At 42.1% G+C, this 19,306-nt stretch overlaps 1 protein-coding gene across 1 annotated transcript; it reads left to right on the top strand.

Moving 5' to 3' along the window:
• Positions 1-5,559: 5,559 nt before the first annotated feature.
• LOC138437449 (uncharacterized) lies at positions 5,560-7,564 on the top strand. Its single transcript, XM_069584758.1, has one exon. The coding sequence runs from the start codon at positions 6,005-6,007 to the stop codon at positions 7,193-7,195; it is 1,191 nt and encodes a 396-aa protein (XP_069440859.1). The 5' UTR covers positions 5,560-6,004; the 3' UTR covers positions 7,196-7,564.
• The last annotated feature ends 11,742 nt before the right edge of the window (positions 7,565-19,306 follow it).

Raw genomic sequence — 19,306 nt, 5'->3', positions numbered from 1 at the left:
TCACATTTGGAAAGGATGATTAGATTCTGGATACTATGGGTGGAGGCAAAGAACTGGTAACAGCACATTGTGTCTGGATGATGAATACATGTGTGTCAACGCTGTCAAAAGGTTAATTGTGAAAAGGAATCTGATACTCATGCTCAATCATGTCTGACTCTCTGAGAGCCCATTGAGACTGTAACCTGCAGGCTTCTCTGTCCATGGGATTTTTCAGGCAAGAATACTGGAGTGGGTTGACATTTTCTCCAGGGAATCTTCCTGACCCAGGGATCGAACCCACATCTCCAGGGTTTCCTGCATTGGCAGGAAGATTCTTTTACCACTGAGAATGTATCTGTATATACTGTAGAGCAAATAACTATTTGAGGAGCATTAAAATATCTGTACCACTATAACAAATGACATCGGCTGTGGTGGAGGATCAGTCTGATTTTGGTGTTGACCATCTGGTGATGTCCATGTATAGAGTCTTCTCTTGTGTTGTTGGAAGAGGGTGTTTGCTATGACCAGTGCATTTTCTTGGCAAAACTCTTATTAGTCTTTGCCCTGCTTCATTCCGCATTCCAAGGCCAAAATTGTCTGTTACTCCAGGTGTTTCTTGACTTCTTACTTTTGCATTCCAGTCCCCTATAATGAAAAGGACATCTTTTTTGCGTGTTAGTTCTAAAAGGTCTTGTAGGTCTTCATAGACCCGTTCAACTTCAGCTTCTTCAGTGTTACTTTTTGGGGCATAGACTTAGATTACCATGATATAGAATGGTTTGCCTTGGAGACGAACAGAAATCATTCTGTCATTTTTGAGATTGCATCCAAGTACTGCATTTCGGACTCTTTTGTTGACCATGATGGCTACTCCATTTCTTCTGACAGATTCCTGCCTGCAGTAGTAGATATAATGGTCATCTGAGTTAAATTCACCCAGCGTTCACTCTTGCCATCTCTTGTTTGACCACTTCCAATTTGCCTTGATTCATGGACCTGACATTCCAGGTTTCTATGCAATATTGCTCTTTACAGCATTGGACTTTGCTTCTGTCACCAGTCACATCCACAGCTGGGTATTGTTTTTGCTTTGGCTCCATCCCTTCATTCTTTCTGGAGTTATTTCTCCACTGATCTCCAGTAGCATATTGGGCACCTAATGACCTGGGGAGTTCCTCTTTCAGTATCCTATCATTTTGCCTTTTCATATTGTTCATGGGGTTCTCAAGGCAAGAATACTGAAGTGGTTTGCCATTCCCTTCTCTAGTGGACCACATTCTGTCAGACCTCTCCACCATGACCCGCCCGTCTTGGGTTACCCCATGGGCATGGCTTAGTTTCACTGAGTTAGACAAGGATGTGGTCCTAATGTGATTAGATTGACTAGTTTTCTGTGAGTATGGTTTCAGTGTGTCTTCCCTCTGATGCCTTCTTGCAACACCTACCATCTTACTTGGGTTTCTCTTACCTTGGACGTGGGGTATCTCTTCACAGCTGCGCCAGCAAAGCACAGCCGCTGCTCGTTACCTTGGATGAGGGATGTCTCCTCACTGCCGCCCTTCCTGACCTTCAACATGGGATGGCTCCTTTAGGCCCTCCTGCACGCAGGCAAAGATGGAGAAGCTCTATACAGTCAACAAAAACAAGACCAGGAGCTGACTGTGGCTCAGATCATGAACTCCTCATTATTAAATTCAGACTCAAATTGAAGAAAGTAGGGAAAACTGCTAGACCATTCAGATATGACCTAAATCAAATCCCTTATGATTATACAGTGGAAGTGAGAAATAGATTTAAGGGCCTAAATCTGATAGATAGAGTGCTTGATGAACTATGGAATGAGGTCGTGACATTGTACAGGAGACAGGGATCAAGACCATTCCCATGGAAAAGAAATGCAAGAAAGCAAAATGGCTGTCTGGGGAGGCCTTACAAATAGCTGTGAAAAGAAGAGAAGCGAAAAGCTAAGGAGAAAAGGAAAGATATAAACATCTGAATGCAGAGTTCCAAAGAACAGCAAGAAGAGATAAGAAAGCCTTCAGCGATCAATGCAAAGAAATAGAGGAAAAGAACAGAATGGGAAAGACTAGAGATCTCTTCAAGAAAATTAGAGATACCAAGGGAACATTTCATGCAAAGATGGGCTCAATAAAGGACAGAAATGGTAGACCTAACAGAAGCAGAAGAGATTAAGAAGAGGTGGCAAGAATACACAGAAGAACTGTACAAAAAAGATCTTCACGACCTGGATAATCACGATGATGTGATCACTCATCTAGAGCCAGACATCCTGGAATGTGAAGTCTGGGCCCTAGGAAGCATCACTACGAATAAAGCTAGTGGAGGTGATGGCATTCCAGTTGAGCTGTTTCAAATCCTGAAAGATGATGCTGTGAAAGTGCTGCACTCAATATGCCAGCAAATTTGGAATACTCAGCAGTGGCCGCAGGACTGGAAAATGTCAGTTTTCATTCCAGTCCCAAAGAAAGGCAATACCAAAGAATGCTCAAACTACCGCACAATTGCACTCATCTCACATGCTAGTAAAGTCATGCTCAAAATTCTCCAAGCCAGGCTTCAGCAATACGTGAACCGTGAACTTCCTGATATTCAAGCTGGTTTTAGGAAAGGCAGAGGAACCAGAGATCAAATTGCCAACATCCGCTGGATCATGGAAAAAGCAAGAGAGTTCCAGAAAAACATCTATTTCTGCTTTATTGACTATGCCAAAGCCTTTGACTGTGTGGATCACAAGAAACTGTGGAAAATTCTGAAAGAGATGGGAATACCAGACCACCTGTCCTGCCTCTTGAGAAACCTATATGCAGGTCAGGAAGCAACAGTTCAAACTGGGCATGGACCAACAGACTGGTTCCAAATAGGAAAAGGAGTATGTCAAGGCTGTATATTGTCACCCTGCTTATTTAACTTCTACGCAGAGTACATCATGAGAAACGCTGGACTGGAAGAAGCACAAGCTGGAATCAAGATTGCCAGGAGAAATATCAATCACCTCAGATATGCAGATGACACCACCCTTATGGCAGAAAGTGAAGAGGAACTAAAAAACCTCTTGATGAAAGTGAAAGAGGAGAGCGAAAAAGGTGGCTTAAAGCTCAACATTCAGAAAACGAAGATCATGGCATCTGGTTCCATCATTTCATGGGAAATAGATGGGGAAACAGTGGAAACAGTGTCAGACTTTATTTTTGGGGGGCTCCCAAATCACTGCAGATGGTGACTGCAGCCATGAAATTAAAAGACACTCCTTGGAAGAAAAGTTATGACCAACCTAGATAGCATATTCAAAAGCAGAGACATTGCTTTGCCGACTAAGGTCTGTCTATTCAAGGCTATGGTTTTTCCAGTCGTCATGTATGGATGTGAGGACTGTGACGAAGGCTGTGCGCCGAAGAATTGATGGTGTTGGAGAACTGTGGTGTTGGAGAAGACTCTTGAGAGTCCCTTGGACTGCAAGGAGATCCAACCAGTCCATTCTGAAGATCAGCCCTGGGATTTCTTTGGAAGGACTGATGCTAAAGCTGAAACTCCAGTACTTTGGCCACCTCATGCAAAGAGTTGACTCATTGGAAAAGACTGATGCTGGGAGGGAATGGGTGCAGGAGGAGAAGGGGACGACAAAGGATGAGATGGCTGGATGGCATCACTGACTCAATGAATGTGAATCTGAGTGAACTCCAGGAGATGGTGATGGACAGGGAGGCCTGGCGTGCTGTGATTCATGGGGTCGCAAAGAGTCGGGCACGACTGAGCAACTGAACTGAACTGAAGTGAACTGTGATGGAGGATAATGTGGTCCACTGTGCAATGAATCAGCAGTGGGGGATGCCAGGCCAAGCATTGCTTATGGGAACAAGGTGGTGTGAATTATAATGAAAGTATTAGTGAGCTGATTTCCAGATGGTGCTAGTGGTAGAGTGTTGCCTGCACTTGCCAGCATAGGAGACAGAAGAGACCTGGGTTCGATTCCTGGGTCAGAAAGATCCCTTGGAGAAGGAAATGGCAACCCACTCAAGTATCCTTGCCTGGAGAATCCCATGGACAGAGGAGCCTGGAGGACTACAGTCTATGGGGTTGCAAAGAGTTGAACATGACTGAAGCGACTAAGCACATAGACTATGGTAAGCATCACTGAGATGCCCAGTCAAATTTATATTTGGGTCAGGTTAGGCACCTAATTGCAAGTATGTTCCATATATACAAAAAATACACAAATATTGTTAATTGGAAGTAGTTCTGATTGCACATCAAGGCAAACTTAAGCGTTTGCTTTAAAATGCATACAGGAGGCATGACACTGGGATTGGGCAGTTAGTGGGCATACCCAAGTATATTTTAGGGAATTCCTTAGTTAGGACTCCCTGCTTTCACTGTCAAGGGCCCGGGGTTTGATTCCTAGTCAGGGAAATAAGAAGGTATCACAAGTGCCACCTGGGGCAGGAAAAAAAAAAAAACAAAACAAAACACCAAACCAAGTGTATGTCTTAATTTGCATACTACAAATTTTATTTTGAAACATGTCAGGCAGGTTGCTTTTTAATTTGAAACTTTGTTCAATAAATTGTGTTCCAGGCTTCTTTGGTGGCTCAGCAGTATTAAAAAAAAAAAAAATCTGCTTGTCAATGCAGGAGACAGGAGTTGGATCCCTGATCTGGGAAGATCCCACATGCTAGGGGAACAAGCAAGCCCCGAGGTGACAACCACTCTGTGCTCTACAGGCGGGCAGCACCAACCATTGAGACCACCTGCGGGGATTACTGAAGCCCGTATGCCCTAGAGCATGGATTCTGCTACAAGAGAAGCCACAATGAGGCCAGGCATGGCAACTACAGAGTAACCCCTGGCCCCTGCAACTAGCGAAAAGCCCGCGCAGCAATAAAAGACGCAGCATAGTCAAAAAAAAATTTTTAAACTGTGTCCCATTACCAATACTAAATAGAATAGAAATGAAAAGCCAGTATTATGTAATCTTTTACTTGCAAAGAGATTCTCTGGCTGAGAGGTTATCAAAGTTACATTGTGCTGCTTTAAAGGTAAAGAATACCTATTGTTCCCAAAAGCAGTTATGCATGGATGTCCCTTGTGTGTGGTTTGGAGTCTGGACCTTAGCCCTCTGCCTCTCATGAAGGGATCAAAGCCTGCGCAGAAGCAGTCTCAAGTCTGAACACACTTAGTTCCCCCATTCCTTATTTTTATGTGGTCTGGATTTTCAGGAGGGTGATGACTAACAGTACTGCCAGATTTACGTAAAAGTACAGGACACTAGCTATATTCCAAGTTCAAACATTTTTAGTATAGGGGACATACATATACTAAAAAATAATTCGTTTATCCGAAACTCGAATTAGACGTTCTGTGAATCTTAATTGGCAGCCCCTGCCTGCTTTTTCTTCACACCGATTTAACTTCACAAAAGTCTCAAAATGGGAGGCAAAAAGAAACTCGCCTGGCCCCAAAGCAGATGGAGCTCAGGGTAGTAGGCCTTTTCCCAAACTTGGCCTTTAAAAAAAAAAAAACCCACCCACAAGTCTCAGGAGCCTGCGCATTAAAGCGGGCAGTGCAGCAGCTTTCCCGCCGGTTTTCTGCGGAATGTGGTGCAGCGGCCACGCCGCGGGGTGGAGCGCATGTTGCGGTGTCCTTGCTAGATGCGAAAGGAGGTGCCAGAAACTTTAAACCTCAGCCAGAGTACAACGTGTCCACTTAGACGGCGGTAAGTGCCGCCATTTTCTTTGCGGACAAACACCGGGAGAAGTTAGCGGCTCCACTTCGCCCCGTTAAGCGGCGTGGGGAGCGCAGCCCGCGCCCTCAGCACTTTGGTGACGTGGAATCCGGGTTCCCCCTTTGGGGGCTGATTTCTAGTGACACGTCGAATTTTGCCAAGGCGGGGAAAGGGACGCCGCTTCTGTCCCGGATGTAAGATGGCGGCGCGGGGGGGGTGCGGCCTAGCGGGGCGGTCACGTGGTGGGGAGTAGCGCGCGAGCCGCCTTAAGTGGTCTCTATGGTTCGACCGACTCACTGGAGCAGCGGAGCGCGAGACGGGGCGTGTGTCCGTCGGCGCCGGGCTCTCGCCGCTGCCACCCATCCCGCAGCCCGGCCCGGTTTCAGTTTTACGGGGTTTTTGTTTGTTTTCTTCTCGCCTCCTGCAGAGGGGCACGGGATTTCCCCGAAGGGTACTGAGGAGCGGGTGGCCTGGGGACTTCCGGGCTGTGCCTGGGTTTTCTGGCCGCGGCGCCGGAGCCGCTGTCCGCCTCCGCAGGAAGCGCCCCGGGCGTTCTACCGAGCGGAGAGCCGGCCCCGCGCGCGTGTGCCGAGAGCGCGGCGCCCGTGGGCCCCAGCCGCCGCCCAGCCCCCACCGCGGGGCGGGGAGGGGCGCGGGCGGTACGTCCCGGAGACGTGGCGGGAGCGCGGTGGAGACGGCTCGGAGCTCGCGACGGGCGAAGCGCGGGAGCGCGGCTCGCTGCCTCACTGGAATGGTCCGGGTCCCGCAGGCGCCGGCTGCGCTTTTGCCGCCCATTTCCTGCTGTCGAGCGGCCTGGGGGACGGCGTCCCCTCGGGGCGGCAGAGGGAGCGGCTGCCTGGGACAGGACCTCTGGGCACCTTTTCTCTCTCCAGAGCGCTCGGTTACGTAGAGGACCCCGGCTCGGCCTCCCCCGGGCGCCGGCGCCGCGAAGATGCCGGGAGCTCCCGGGGTGCGGCCGAGCGGCGCGGCGCTGGGCGGGGTCTGCAGGCGCGGCGCTGCGAAGAGCAGGGGCGCGGGGTCGGCGGCGGCGGCGGCGGCGGCGGAGGAACGACGGAGGAGCACCGGAGTCGCTTCGCTCGCCTCAGCGTGGTCCGGTGCCTCCCCGACACCATGGCCCTGGCTGAGGTAGTAGTTTGTGCTGTTGGTCGGGTTGTGACATTGCCCGCTGTGGAGATAACTGCGCAAGCTACTGCCTTGCTAGTGCTGGTGATGCTCAGCGCCGCGGAGGACAATGGCTGGGAATCCCCTTTGTTTTCCGGGGCGCGGGGGCAGCCCGCGGAGCCCCGGCCTCAGCGGCCGCCACGGAAACCGTTAGTTGTATGGTTTCCCGGAGGGAGGAAGGAATTGCGGGGACGGGGGCGGACAGGGACTTTTGTAAAGCTGGGGGAAGACCTAAATCTCTGGATCCGCTATTTGCTTTTGAAGGAAGGAATGAAATTGAGTAATTGACACGGATAACTTTACCATCCTAAATAATTTGAACGCTTCTTTCAGTAGTTGATGCACGATTTAGTTAGTGCGTATTTTGCGCACTTCATTCTTTATGAATCGGATTTGCGTGAGGTACCTCGTGCAGAACCGGCATAGGGGGTAGAATAGTCGACCCATTAAAGTTTATGCCTTAACATTTCGATTTTGTTTATTTGGTATGTTCCCTCTGTAAATCTAAGAGTTTTCAAAATATAAACCCAAAGCAATTAAAAGTTTCTGTTTAAACTTTGTTTTGCAGCTCCTTGAATGAGAAGATTGAATTTATAGTTAAACGCTCTGTTGAGGTTTTTTTTAAATGTATGAGGCAAATAAATTCTTTTTACAGTATGCTGTGTTGTTTTGTTTTGTTTTTTAGTTTACCTTTGGGGGCTCCTTGTGCCAGTGTGGTGGTGGTGGCTTTTGGCCTTTGATTCTCATGCTGTATAGTCGTTGCTCATCAGTGTGGGAGGAAAGGATCTAGGTAGGCGCTAAAAGTGTGGTTTGTGGATACTCTGAGTTTAAAAATCTTAATATTTTCCATTTTAATTTGTGAGGGACCACTGTTCCCTCAGTTTTTAATAAAACGTAGTTTGGAAAACTAATGAAATGACTTGGTATTTTAAATACTCCGAGATCTGGGTAGAAAAAGATGATGATTGTACTTTTAAAATTTTAATTTCCCTGAGAAAAATTAGTGGTAAATTTTAATACTTTCCTTAGAAAACAGATCTGGTTTTGATTTGTGTAGAAGAATTAACTTTGAATGGTGTAATCACAAGCATTCTATGGTTTAATTTTGGATGCATAATTGAGAAAAATAAGGCAGTTCTTTGCCTAGAAAAAGGCACATGTAAGGAGAAAAATTTTTTAAGCCAACTGAATCCTGTTAGTCCCCTCCAGCAGGAGTTTGGTGCTTTCATAATTCAAAAGTGATCTAATAAGTGTGTCTTGATTTAGTTTGGTTTAGCTTTTCGAGATAACCTTACTCAGTCTGATCTGGTCTGGATGGAGCTGCCTCATTGTGGGAAGGACAGTAGAGAACCTTTTATTGACTAAATCTTAAAACGCATAAAATATTTGAACGTTGGCTTTTTGAGTTTGCTATCTTTTGATATCAAAGAGCAAAGTAAATTTAGATTTTATTAAGTGCCAGTTCTTTTAAAGGATGAAAGTCTCTGGGTGCTATGTAAAATCTTGATTTACAGAGAAGCTAATAAAATTCTAATTTTCATTTCCCAGAACAGTTCATCCAAGCAACCAAGGTAATCCTCATCCCACAGGTCCTCATCTTTCCATTATACTGTAGAACATTTTATAGGGGATCAACAGTTGTTAATTTGTACCCCAAAGTGTTACCGATTCTGCCAGTAATTTATTGAACTTGAATAGACACCAGGTAGGAAGCTGAAGTGGATGTACAAAGTATTCATAGTTTATCCTCTGCTTTTAAAGTAAATTTCATCCAGAATTGCCCACATATTAGGAACATTTTGAGTTGTTGGATATAAAGTACTTCCATATGTTTTTCTTGTTTGCTAAATTACAAAGAAGATACTGCCCCAACCAACTTGTTTTTAGTACCGTAGTTATATTTCTACCCTAATCTCTAGTTTTAAAAATTAGCCTTTCATGAATTTCACTTTATTATTTCTGTACATTGATGAAAATTACCTGCTGAACATTTTTACTATTGACAGTTTACTACAAAGATGAAATTGCTTTGTCAAAAGTACAATTTTGCAGTTGATATTTTTGACATTTACTTGGTGTTATTAACTTTTTTGTTGATCTGTTGTCAAACACTGAAATTTATAATAGCAGAAAACCACTGATGGGAAAGAATAAAGCAATATTTTGGGTGTCCTCAATAAGTGCCAGACCAAAGGAAAGCTGAGTTATGGTAATAACATTTTAATAAATGTTGTTTCAAATTACTGGAAATATAGATGTTAATTTTGTGTATGAAACACCTGGAGAAGATTCTTAGGGAAGAGTTCTGTCTTATGATTTAAAGTCAGAATTCCTGTTTGTTAATCTTACATATAAAAATTTTGTTTATAAGGTATTTAAACATGAAATTGCCTTTTGGTAGGTGAGCCAGGGTATACATAAGACATTGCATCTTGTGGAGTGGGCTCAGAAGAATTTTTGCCAGAGGAACCTGACAGCAGAGATTAGCTCTTCAGTGTGTGGGAACTAGGTGCCAAGAAGACTTTGATTTCTTCATTAACTGCCCATTCTTTCTCCCTCTTGTGTGTTACACCCACTACCTCCATAGTGTGGGGTGGAAGAAACGGGTAAGAGATACTACTTTACTTCCTCCAAATTAAGACTCCTTTCTGTAATTTCTGTAACAAAAGAAAAATAGGACAGTCATCTTCAAAAGTGAATTAGGCCAGATCGGTAATACCCAAGAGGAGAATGAGGACCATTGTCATAAAATCTAAAATGTCATTGAAGTCACTGATAGCTAGCTGATTCAGATAGAAATATTAAAACCACTCAAATGATTGTCTAACACAGTTCACCACGTATTTTTGTTATCACTCTGAGGCACTGTGGGGGAAAAGCACAATAATTGGCTGGATCACTGCCACAAAGGTCAATGCAGCTAGAAAAGATAGGACCCCAAGTACTTAAGAATCAAAGTGTGGGCAGGTGAGAGAAGCATTAGTGACCTAGGTTACCTTTTGAGGCTTGGCAGAAAAAGTGGGTAAAAGAGCTGAGGGGAGAGAAGTATGGAGCACTTAGATAACTGTAACTTAGAGGTTTTGATGTTTGTTGCCTCTAATAGTCATTCTAAAAGTGCAATTGGAGTCTTCAAGTTGAGCATTACAATTGCGGTTTATTCTCAGTGATGCTCTGACTGGCTTACATTTTAGCCTTGTATTATCTGCTGTAATATGTGCCGATGTTATCCAAATTTGTTAAGAGAAACACTGTTAGTTTTACATGGAATAGAGTACTTTTTATCATCTGAAGTTGAGAGTTACTTGTATTTAGATTTTCACTTTACAGTTAGTTAGTTTAGTCACTCAGTCGTGTCCGACTCTTTGCAACCCCGTGAACCGCAGCACAGAGTCCACCCAAACCCATGTCCATCGAGTCGGTGATGCCATCCAGCCATCTCATCCTCTGTCGTCCCCTTCTCCTGCCCCCAATCCCTCCCAGCATCAGAGTCTTTCCCAATGAGTCAACTCTTTGCATGAGGTGGCCAAAGTACTGGAGTTTCAGCTTTAGCATCATTCCTTGTTAGCTTTCTTTAAAAGCACTGTTGTTCGATACAACAATGGAATTGTGCCTACACAAACTTCTGGACACTAAATTTGTGAATAGGATCCTTTTGAACTGCACATTTGATACCCAACCGTAAAGATTTGGTTATGAACAAAGAAACCTAGGATAGGAGTCTCATGTTGATTTTACAGGTAAGTTCCTAGTTCGTTCTTCTTTTTCCTCCTCAGCGCTTTCTGAAAATACCCCATTTGCCTTTAGCTGGGTTTCATATTTTGTTAGTTCTGTTATAATTGACAGTGTTTTATCATGAAGGTCAGCATTTCTCAGAAGACCAAGTAGTGTCAAATGTCACAGAAAAGTAAACCAGGAACTAAAAAGTGTCCACAGACAGTTGCAACTTAGATCATCCGTGTAGTTGTAACCCTGTGTTCTCTGTTATAAAGAAAAAATCTCTTTGAACTTGAACAAAAAAATTATTAAGATTCAGAGGTTGCTATTTCAATGTTCTGCACACAATATACTTTAAAGGCCTTATTAAACAGAAATGTATTATAAGACACAAGGCCTAGGCTAATCATAGTAGTAGTGACACTAAATATTACCCCCAAGTGATGGCAGAAAGACCTGAGTGAGCTCTAAAATACATAAATCAACGGAAATGTTTTTCTATTTCTTTAAAAAATAACTTTGCATTTGTTTAATAAGGCCAGGTTAATTGTCCATGAGAATAAAAATCCTATATGCCTTTAATTTTGTTAGTGACTGAAACTCATGCAGAATATATATATTCTGGATAAATTTAACTCATTCATTTTATTTACTTAACAAATACATGGAGTGCCTACCATGTACCAGGCAACTGGGGATACACAATAGACTAAAGGAATGAATCTCCACCCTTAATGGAATGTGTATTCAAACAGGGATGCACTTGGCTATAATGATAACAATATGTAATACACACTGTCTATGGGCCTCTTGGTCTTTTTTTCAAACTTGAGTTCCACTTGGGTACCTACTCTAGAGCCTTGCTCCAGGACCACTAGTGGTACTGTGGTTGTGTGTGTGTGTTTTCCCATTTTAAAAATAATTTTATCTGCATTTAAAATAGTCCCAATAGAGCATCACCAACCGTGCTGTCAGACTGTGTAGTCTTTACATTTCTCCACGAGATTAATGAGACCTCACATTTTTGATGGACCTCAGCATTGTGAGGCCAAAGAAGCAAGAGTGCACTGCGAGTAGGGTATTGAGTTGGCCGTACAGATCCTGTGCCTCTCAAGGGCAGACGTGTGGGGTTCTTTTAATGCCACAGGCAATGGAGAGCCAATTATGAGCCTTGCTGGGATGGAGTACAGAGAAGAGTCGAACATTTATCCTGCCTTTTACAAATTACACCTCAGGGTAACTACATAGTTGTGAGGGAAATTTTCTCATTATAAAATAATTCCAGCTTAAAAATACAGTATAATAGAAATAGGACCTCAACATTTTGCAGCAGTAATGAAATAATCAAGCGAGGCCTCCTCAATGATGACTCTAAACTACTAAGTGAATGCTGGTGGGGAGCAGTTTAATGCATGGATCAGGCTGACAACACCTGAACCCACTGATCAGCCTTAACATTATAGTAACAGAACTATAAGCATTCTGTGCTTGCTGAGTTATACCATAGAAGTGCAGAGTCCCATCCATGAAGGTCAAATAATTGAACTTGACTCTCCTCAAATGTTTAAATCTACTAGTTATAAGACACCTAAGATACAGAGGAACATGTTAAACCACCACTGGGTGCAGTTGGCAAAATCCACACTAGAAAATTCTGGAAGACAAATGACCTGGTATTTTTAAGTAAACTGCAAGAAAAAAAGAATTTATAGATTAACATGGACTTTAGGAACAATTACAGCTCTTAAAGTAAATCATAGCTTTCTAGTATACATGGAACATAGGAGATAATTACATTAAATAGGAAATACATTAAAACCAGGAAGAGTTTAAATGGGTGAGATGTGGCAAATAATGAGCTTTTATGTACTTGGTGTTATTTTCTGATGCTTCTCTTCTGGTCCCTCTCTATATTTTATAGATTAAGGAAAACCTTTGTGAAGTAAGGGGCATATCTTCAAAGGTTCCAGTATGAAGAGATGAGAGGTGTCAACATCTAACTCCATGCCCATAACTGACAGCGCTCTAGATAGCACCTAAGATGTTCTGGGCTGAGCTCAGTACCTAGTGGACCCTTTGAGGTATTTCTAACCTCACTTCTGTATCTTTTTCTTAATTGCTCACCAATTATGACTCTCCCACTTTTTCACTATGCTCCTGTTAGCTCAGTCTTCACCTTGCGTATTCAGGCCACTGTTGGCTCTCTTAAAATTGAGATGTAATGGACATACTAGTTTCAGGTGTTCAGCGAAGTGATTTGTTATTTGTCTGTGCTAGCAGATGATCACCACAGTAAGTCTAGTGAACACTCGTCACCATATGCCGTTACAGAATTTGTTTTCTTCTGATGAGAACTTTTTAATATTTACTCTTAGCAACTGTCACATATGCAGTACAGTATTATTAACTGTGGTCAACATACTGCATATTACATTCTCATGAGTTATTGGTTTTATAATTGAAAGTTTGTACTTTTTGATGCCCTTCACCCATTTTGTCCTCCTCCCACCCCCTGCCTGTGGCCATCACCAGCCTATTCTTTATATGTCTGAGCTTGATTTTTGTTTTCTGCTTTTTTTGATTCCACAGATAAGTGAGATCATATTTGTCTTTCTCTGTCTTATTTGACTCAACATAATACCCTCAAGATCCATTCATGTTGTTGCAGATGTCAAGATTGCATTCTTATTTACGACTGAATAGTATTCCATTGTGTGTACATGCCTCACCTATTTATCCATTCAGCCATCAGTGGACACTTGGTTGTTTTTATACCTTAGCTGTTGCAAATAATGCTGCATTGAATACGGCAGTGCATATATCTTTTTGAGTTAGTGTTTGCTTTTTCATCGAGCTGCTTAAAAAGACGTAGCCATCAATTGCAAAGTATAGAACTTCTTTAAATCCTGATTTGATCAAAGCCAGCTGTAAAAATATTCCTGAGACAACTGGAGTAATTTAAATATTGACGATTTGAAGTTAAAAGAATTGTTGATACTTGATGAAGGTATTATGGTTGTGTTTCTTTTTTTAAAATTCTTATCTTTTAGCATATACATAATGAATTTATCAATAAAAAGATATGATATATAGAATTTGCTTTGTGTTTCAAAATAATCCCTGGTGTAGAAGGAAGTGAAGTGAAGTGAAGTCGCTCAGTCGTGTCTGACTCTGCGACCCCATGGGCTGTAGCCTACCAGGCTCCTCTGTCCATGGGATTTTCCAGTCAATAGTCCTGGAGTGGATTGCCATTTCCTTCTCCAGGGGATCTCCCCAACCAGGAATCAAACCTGGGTCTCCCGCGTTGTAGACAGACGCTTTACCGTCTGAGCTACCAGGGTGTAGGAGGGGGTATATACATGGGTGGGAGTACGGGTGAAGATTGCTCTTGTACTAACACAATGGAAGTTCATACATGCTTACAATGATACCACTGTTTAAATATATCTACTATAGTCTGTTGTTGTTGTTCAGTTGTGTCCGACTCTGTGATTCCATGGACTCCAGCATGCCAGGCTTCCCAGTCCTTCACTATCTGCCAAAGTTTGCTCAAATTCACACTTTGAGTCCATTAAGTCAGTGATGCCATCCAACCATCTTCCTCTGTTGCCTTCTCCTGCCCTCAGTCTTTCCCAGCATCAGGATCTTTTCCAGTGAGTCTCTTCATTCTCTGCATCAGGTGGCCAAAGTATTGGAGCATCAGCATCAGTCCTTCCAGTGAATATTCAGGGTTGATTTCCTTTAGGATTGACTGGTTTGTTCTCCTTGCTCTCCAGGGTACTCTCAAGAGTGTTCTCTAGAACCACAGTTCAAAGGCATCAATTCTTGGGTGCTCAGCCTTCTCTATGGTCTAACTCACATCCGTATGTAACTACTGGGAAAGCCATAGATTTGACTGTGCAGACCTCTGTTGGCAAAGTGATGTTTCTGCTTTTTACTACACTGTCTAGATTAGTCATAGCTTTTCTTCCAAGGAGCAAGCGTCTTTTATTTCATGGCTGCAATTACTGTCCGCAGTGATTTTGGAGCCCAAGAAAATAAAGTCAGCTACTGTTTCTACTTTTTCCCCATCTATTTGCCATGAAGTGATGGGACTGGATATCATGATCTTAGTTTTCTGAATGTTGAGTTTTAAGCCAGCCTTTTCACTCTCCTCTTTGACCTTCGTCAAGAGGCTCTTTAGTTCCTCTTTGCTTTCTGCCAGTAGAGTGGTGTCATCTGCCTATCTAAGGTTGATATTTCTCCGAGCAGTCTTGGTTCCAGCTTGTGATTCATCCAGCCCAGGCTTTTGCATTATGTACTCTGCATGTAAGTTAAATAAACAATATACAACCTTTCCCAGTTTTGAACCTTCCATTGTTCTGTGTCCAGTGCTAACTTACTTCTTGTCCTGCATATGGGTTTCTCAGGAGACAGATAAGGTGGTCTGGTATCCCCATATCTTTAAGAATTTTACACTGTTTGTTGTGATCCACACAATCAAAGGTTTCAGCATAGTCAATTAAAGTAGATGTTCAAGTAGATGTTCTTTGGGAATTCCCTTGCTTTTTCTATGATCCATTGGCAATTTGATATCTATTATAATTAAACCTAATGATTATGTTAGAATTCAGAAGGCATGTGTTTAGAACCTGCACTGTGAAGTACTTTGTAAAATACTTACTTTAATGTTATTCTAATTATTAATAATCTTCTATTTTAAATATTGGTATTTTGCTAGTTCCATGTCTTTTTTGAGACATATGCCTTGTTAATAGCATACTTAAAAAAAAAAATCTAAGACACGTATTCTAAAGCTAAAGAAATTTACTGAAAAAAACCTTAGTTTTGGATTGAACTATGTTCTGTAAGCTTACTCGTATTTATCATTTTAAATGATTTTGCTGTGCTTAGCCACTCAGTCGTGTCAGACTCTTTGTGACCCCTTGGATTCTAGCCTGCCAGGCTCCTCTGTCCATGGGGATTCTCTAGGCAAGAATACTGGAGTGGGTTGCCATGCTGTCATCCAGGGAATCTTCCCAACCCGGGGATCAAGCCCAGGTCTCCCACACTGCAGGCAGGTTCGTTACCATCTGAGCCACCAGGGAAGCCCATGAATACTGGAGTGGGTAGCCTATCTTCCTGACCCAGGAATCGAACCAGGGTCTCCTGCATGACTGGCAGATTCTTTACCAACTGAACTTTTAAATGATAGCTGTAGTAATTGTTCTGGCATTTTAATAGATTTTTGTGTTTCTTTTGACTTAAATGATGATTTTAGTGTTCTTTTAAAATGTCACTGTCTCTATATTGTATCTGTAGAATACAGCGTTCCTACTAATATATGTTAACTCTTAGCAGTTATGTGATCGTGCTTCTACATATAGCACTGTTTTTAAAATTGTATTGAAGTATGATTGATTTACAAGGTTGTATTAACTTCTGTACAGCAGTGAATCGGGGATATGTATGTATGTACACAGTTATATATTCTTTTTGGCATTCTTTTCATTATAATTTATCCCAGGATTTTGAATATAGTTCCCTATGCTATACAGTAGGGCCTTATTGTTTATCCATTACTATAAATAAGGGTTTGCATCAGTTTATCTCAACTCCCAGTCCTCCCCTCTCCTACCCTCCACTCTTGGGCAACCATAAGTCTCTTCTCTGTCTATAAGTCTGTTTCTGTTTTGTAGATATGTTCATTTGTATTGTGTTTTAGATTCCACATATAAGTGATTGCGTATGATAAATACCATAATATTGTCTTTTTCCTTCTCTCTTCACTTAATACAGTAATCTCTAGGTCTGTTCATGTTGCTGCAGCTGGCATTCATTCATTCTTTTTATGGCTGAATAGTATTCCTGTGTGTGTGTGTGTGTGCGCGCGCACGCGTGTGTCTGCACACCACATCCTCTTCATCCATTCATCTCTATGGACATTCAGGTTGTGTCCGTGTCTTGGCTATTGTGACTAGTTCTGTAGGAACATGGCGGGGGGTGCAAATATATCTTTTCAAGTTGATATATACTGAGGAGTGGGATTGCTAGATTATATGACAGCTCTATTTTCAGTTTTTTAAGGAACTTCCAACTGTTTTCCATAGTGGCTGCAGCAGTTTACATCCTCACCAACAGTGTAGGAGGGTTCCCCTTTCTCCACATTCCTTCCGGCATTTGTTATTTGTAGACTTTTTAATAATGGCAGTTCTGACCAATGTGATGTGATACCTCACTATATTGAACAGTTTGGATTTGCATTTCTCTAATTAGTGATGCTGTGCCTATTGGCCATCTGTACATATTCTTCAGAGAAATGTCTATTTAGGTCTTCTGCCCACTTTTCGATTGGCTTCTTTTTTTTTGTTGTTATTGAGTTGTATGGGTTGTTTCTATATTTCGGATAATTAAGCCCTGCAAATGTTTGCTCTCATTCTGTAGGTTTTTGTTTCATTTCGTTTATGCTTCCCTTTGCTGCAGATAGCGTTATTATTAATCTAGTAATCTGAATAATTTAACAGGGTTATTCTTGATTTGGATACATTAGCACACTGAAAAAGGTAAAAAAATTTATACCCAACAGTTTGTTTTGGGTTTGAAAAAACAATGATTTTGCATTTAACTAGCATAGAAATGATGTTATTGAATATCTACTATGTGCCAAGGATATACACATGTAGAATGAATAATATAATACTGAAGGGAAAAAGTTTATTAAAGCATTATTGTGCAAATAAATTCTTTAAATTTAGAAAGATCATCATTATTACATAGGATGTATACTTTAAAAAACAAAACCTAATGGCTTTTTAGTTTAGTACCTCTTGCTCTGAGCAAACTTAGTGAACCACTACTGGTTTCCCCTGCTATCCAAAAGCAGAGCTTTCCTCTGAACCTTTTGCAAGCCAAAATGGTAATAGTGTAAAGCAAAGAAGCAATTTTCTCCTTTGTAAAAGTGAAAATCCTCTTCAGATTTCTTTTGGTTAGCAAAAACAAGTACTAGTCTGGGCCTTTCATAATAGCAAAGAGGGGTTAATTTTACCTGTATCTGGATTCATTGGTTTGAGACTTCAAACTTAGCTATGACCTTATTTACAGTAAAAAATCTGCCTGCAATGCAGGAGACCCTGGTTTGATTATGATAGCAAAGAAGGGTTAATTTTACCTGTATCTGGATTCATTGGTTTGAGACTTCAAACTTAGCTATGACCTTATTTACAGTAAAAAATCTGCCTGCAATGCAGGAAACCCTGGTTTGATTCCTGGGTGGAGAAGATCCCCTGGAGAATGGAATGGCTTACCTATTACCAGTATTCTTGCCTGGGAAATCCCATGGACAGAGGAGCCTGGCGGGCTATAGTCCTTAGGGTCACAAGAAGTCAGATATGACTGAGCAACTAACACTTTATCTGCTGAATACATAGGCATTTTCAGTTTTAATCCTGGGACTGCAATTATTTTAATGATAATTACTATTTCTATAGATATTACAACTTCTAATACTTGATCCTCTGATGACTGTCCGTGAGCCCTCTGCATTCATTTTGCTTGAGTTGACTGAATATTCTTTTAAGTTCTTCCTAATTCTGCATTATGAGTTTGACTTTACCATTATTGTTGAGTTTGGCCTTACCATTTTATGTTAAGGAATCAAAGCCACTGTTTCACCAGTTAGGCATTCACCAGTGGCTGACTTTATTTTGGGGGGCTGCAAAATCACTGCAGATGGTGACTGCAGCCATGAAATTAAAAGACGCTTACTCCTTGGAAGGAAAGTTATGACCAACCTAGACAGCATATTACTTTGCCAACAAAGTTCCATCTAGTCAAGGCTAGAGTTTTTCCAGTAGTTATGTATGGATGTGAGAGTTCGACTATGAAGAAGGCTGAGCACGGAAGAATTGATGCTTTTGAACTGTAGTGTTGGAGAAGACTCTTGAGAGTCCCTTGGACTGCAAGGAGATCAAACCAGTCCATCCTAAAGGAAATATAGTCCTGAGTGTTCGTTGGAAGGACTGATGTTGAAGCTGAAACTCCAATACTTTGGCCACCTGATGTGAAGAGCTGACTCATTGGAAAAGACCCTCATGCTGGGAAAGATTGAAGGCAGGAGGAGAAGGGGACAGCAGAGGATGAGATTGTTGGATGGCATCACCGAGTCAATGGACATGACTTTGGGTAAACTCAGTAGTTGGTGATGGACAGGGAGGCCTGGCATGCTGCGGTTCATGGGGCCACAAAGAGTCACACACGACTGAGCGACTGAACTGAACTGAATAGTCAAGTCCTACCATAAACAGAGATTCAGGGAGCAGAAAGATCCTCCACCTGCTTTTACCCACCATTCCCAGGAAGTCACACACCCAAAAAACATGTTATCCCAAAAGATATTATCCAAGTTCTAAAATGACCTCGGGGCATTTTAGTACAACATCCATCTTTTTTCCTTATCATATGCCCCTCCCTCCCTCCGTTCCTTTTCTCCTTAATTAGTAGAATAATTTCTGTGTGACTGGCAAAAAATAATACTTCCCTTTTCCAACAGCCATTGTCAGTTGTGATGTAGTATAAAGGTAGTATACTGTGATGAGATTTCCAGTCTTCTATATTTTTTTAATGTAAGAAAATAAAAACAAGTACTCTGAATCCATATACAGCAACGTGCCCTAGGGATGAAGAGTAGTGAGTGATCAGTTTCCATCA

This window comes from Ovis canadensis, chromosome 3 (assembly GCF_042477335.2).
Source record: "Ovis canadensis isolate MfBH-ARS-UI-01 breed Bighorn chromosome 3, ARS-UI_OviCan_v2, whole genome shotgun sequence".
Classification (NCBI taxonomy): Eukaryota; Metazoa; Chordata; class Mammalia; order Artiodactyla; family Bovidae; genus Ovis; species Ovis canadensis.
The sequence above is the reverse complement of the archived record's forward strand: the minus strand, read 5'-3'. Positions and strand labels throughout refer to the sequence as shown.

Excerpts from the sequence above, each read along its gene's own strand:
- LOC138437449 (XM_069584758.1), top strand. The coding sequence starts at position 6,005 with ATGGTTCGACCGACTCACTGGAGCAGCGGAGCGCGAGACGGGGCGTGT.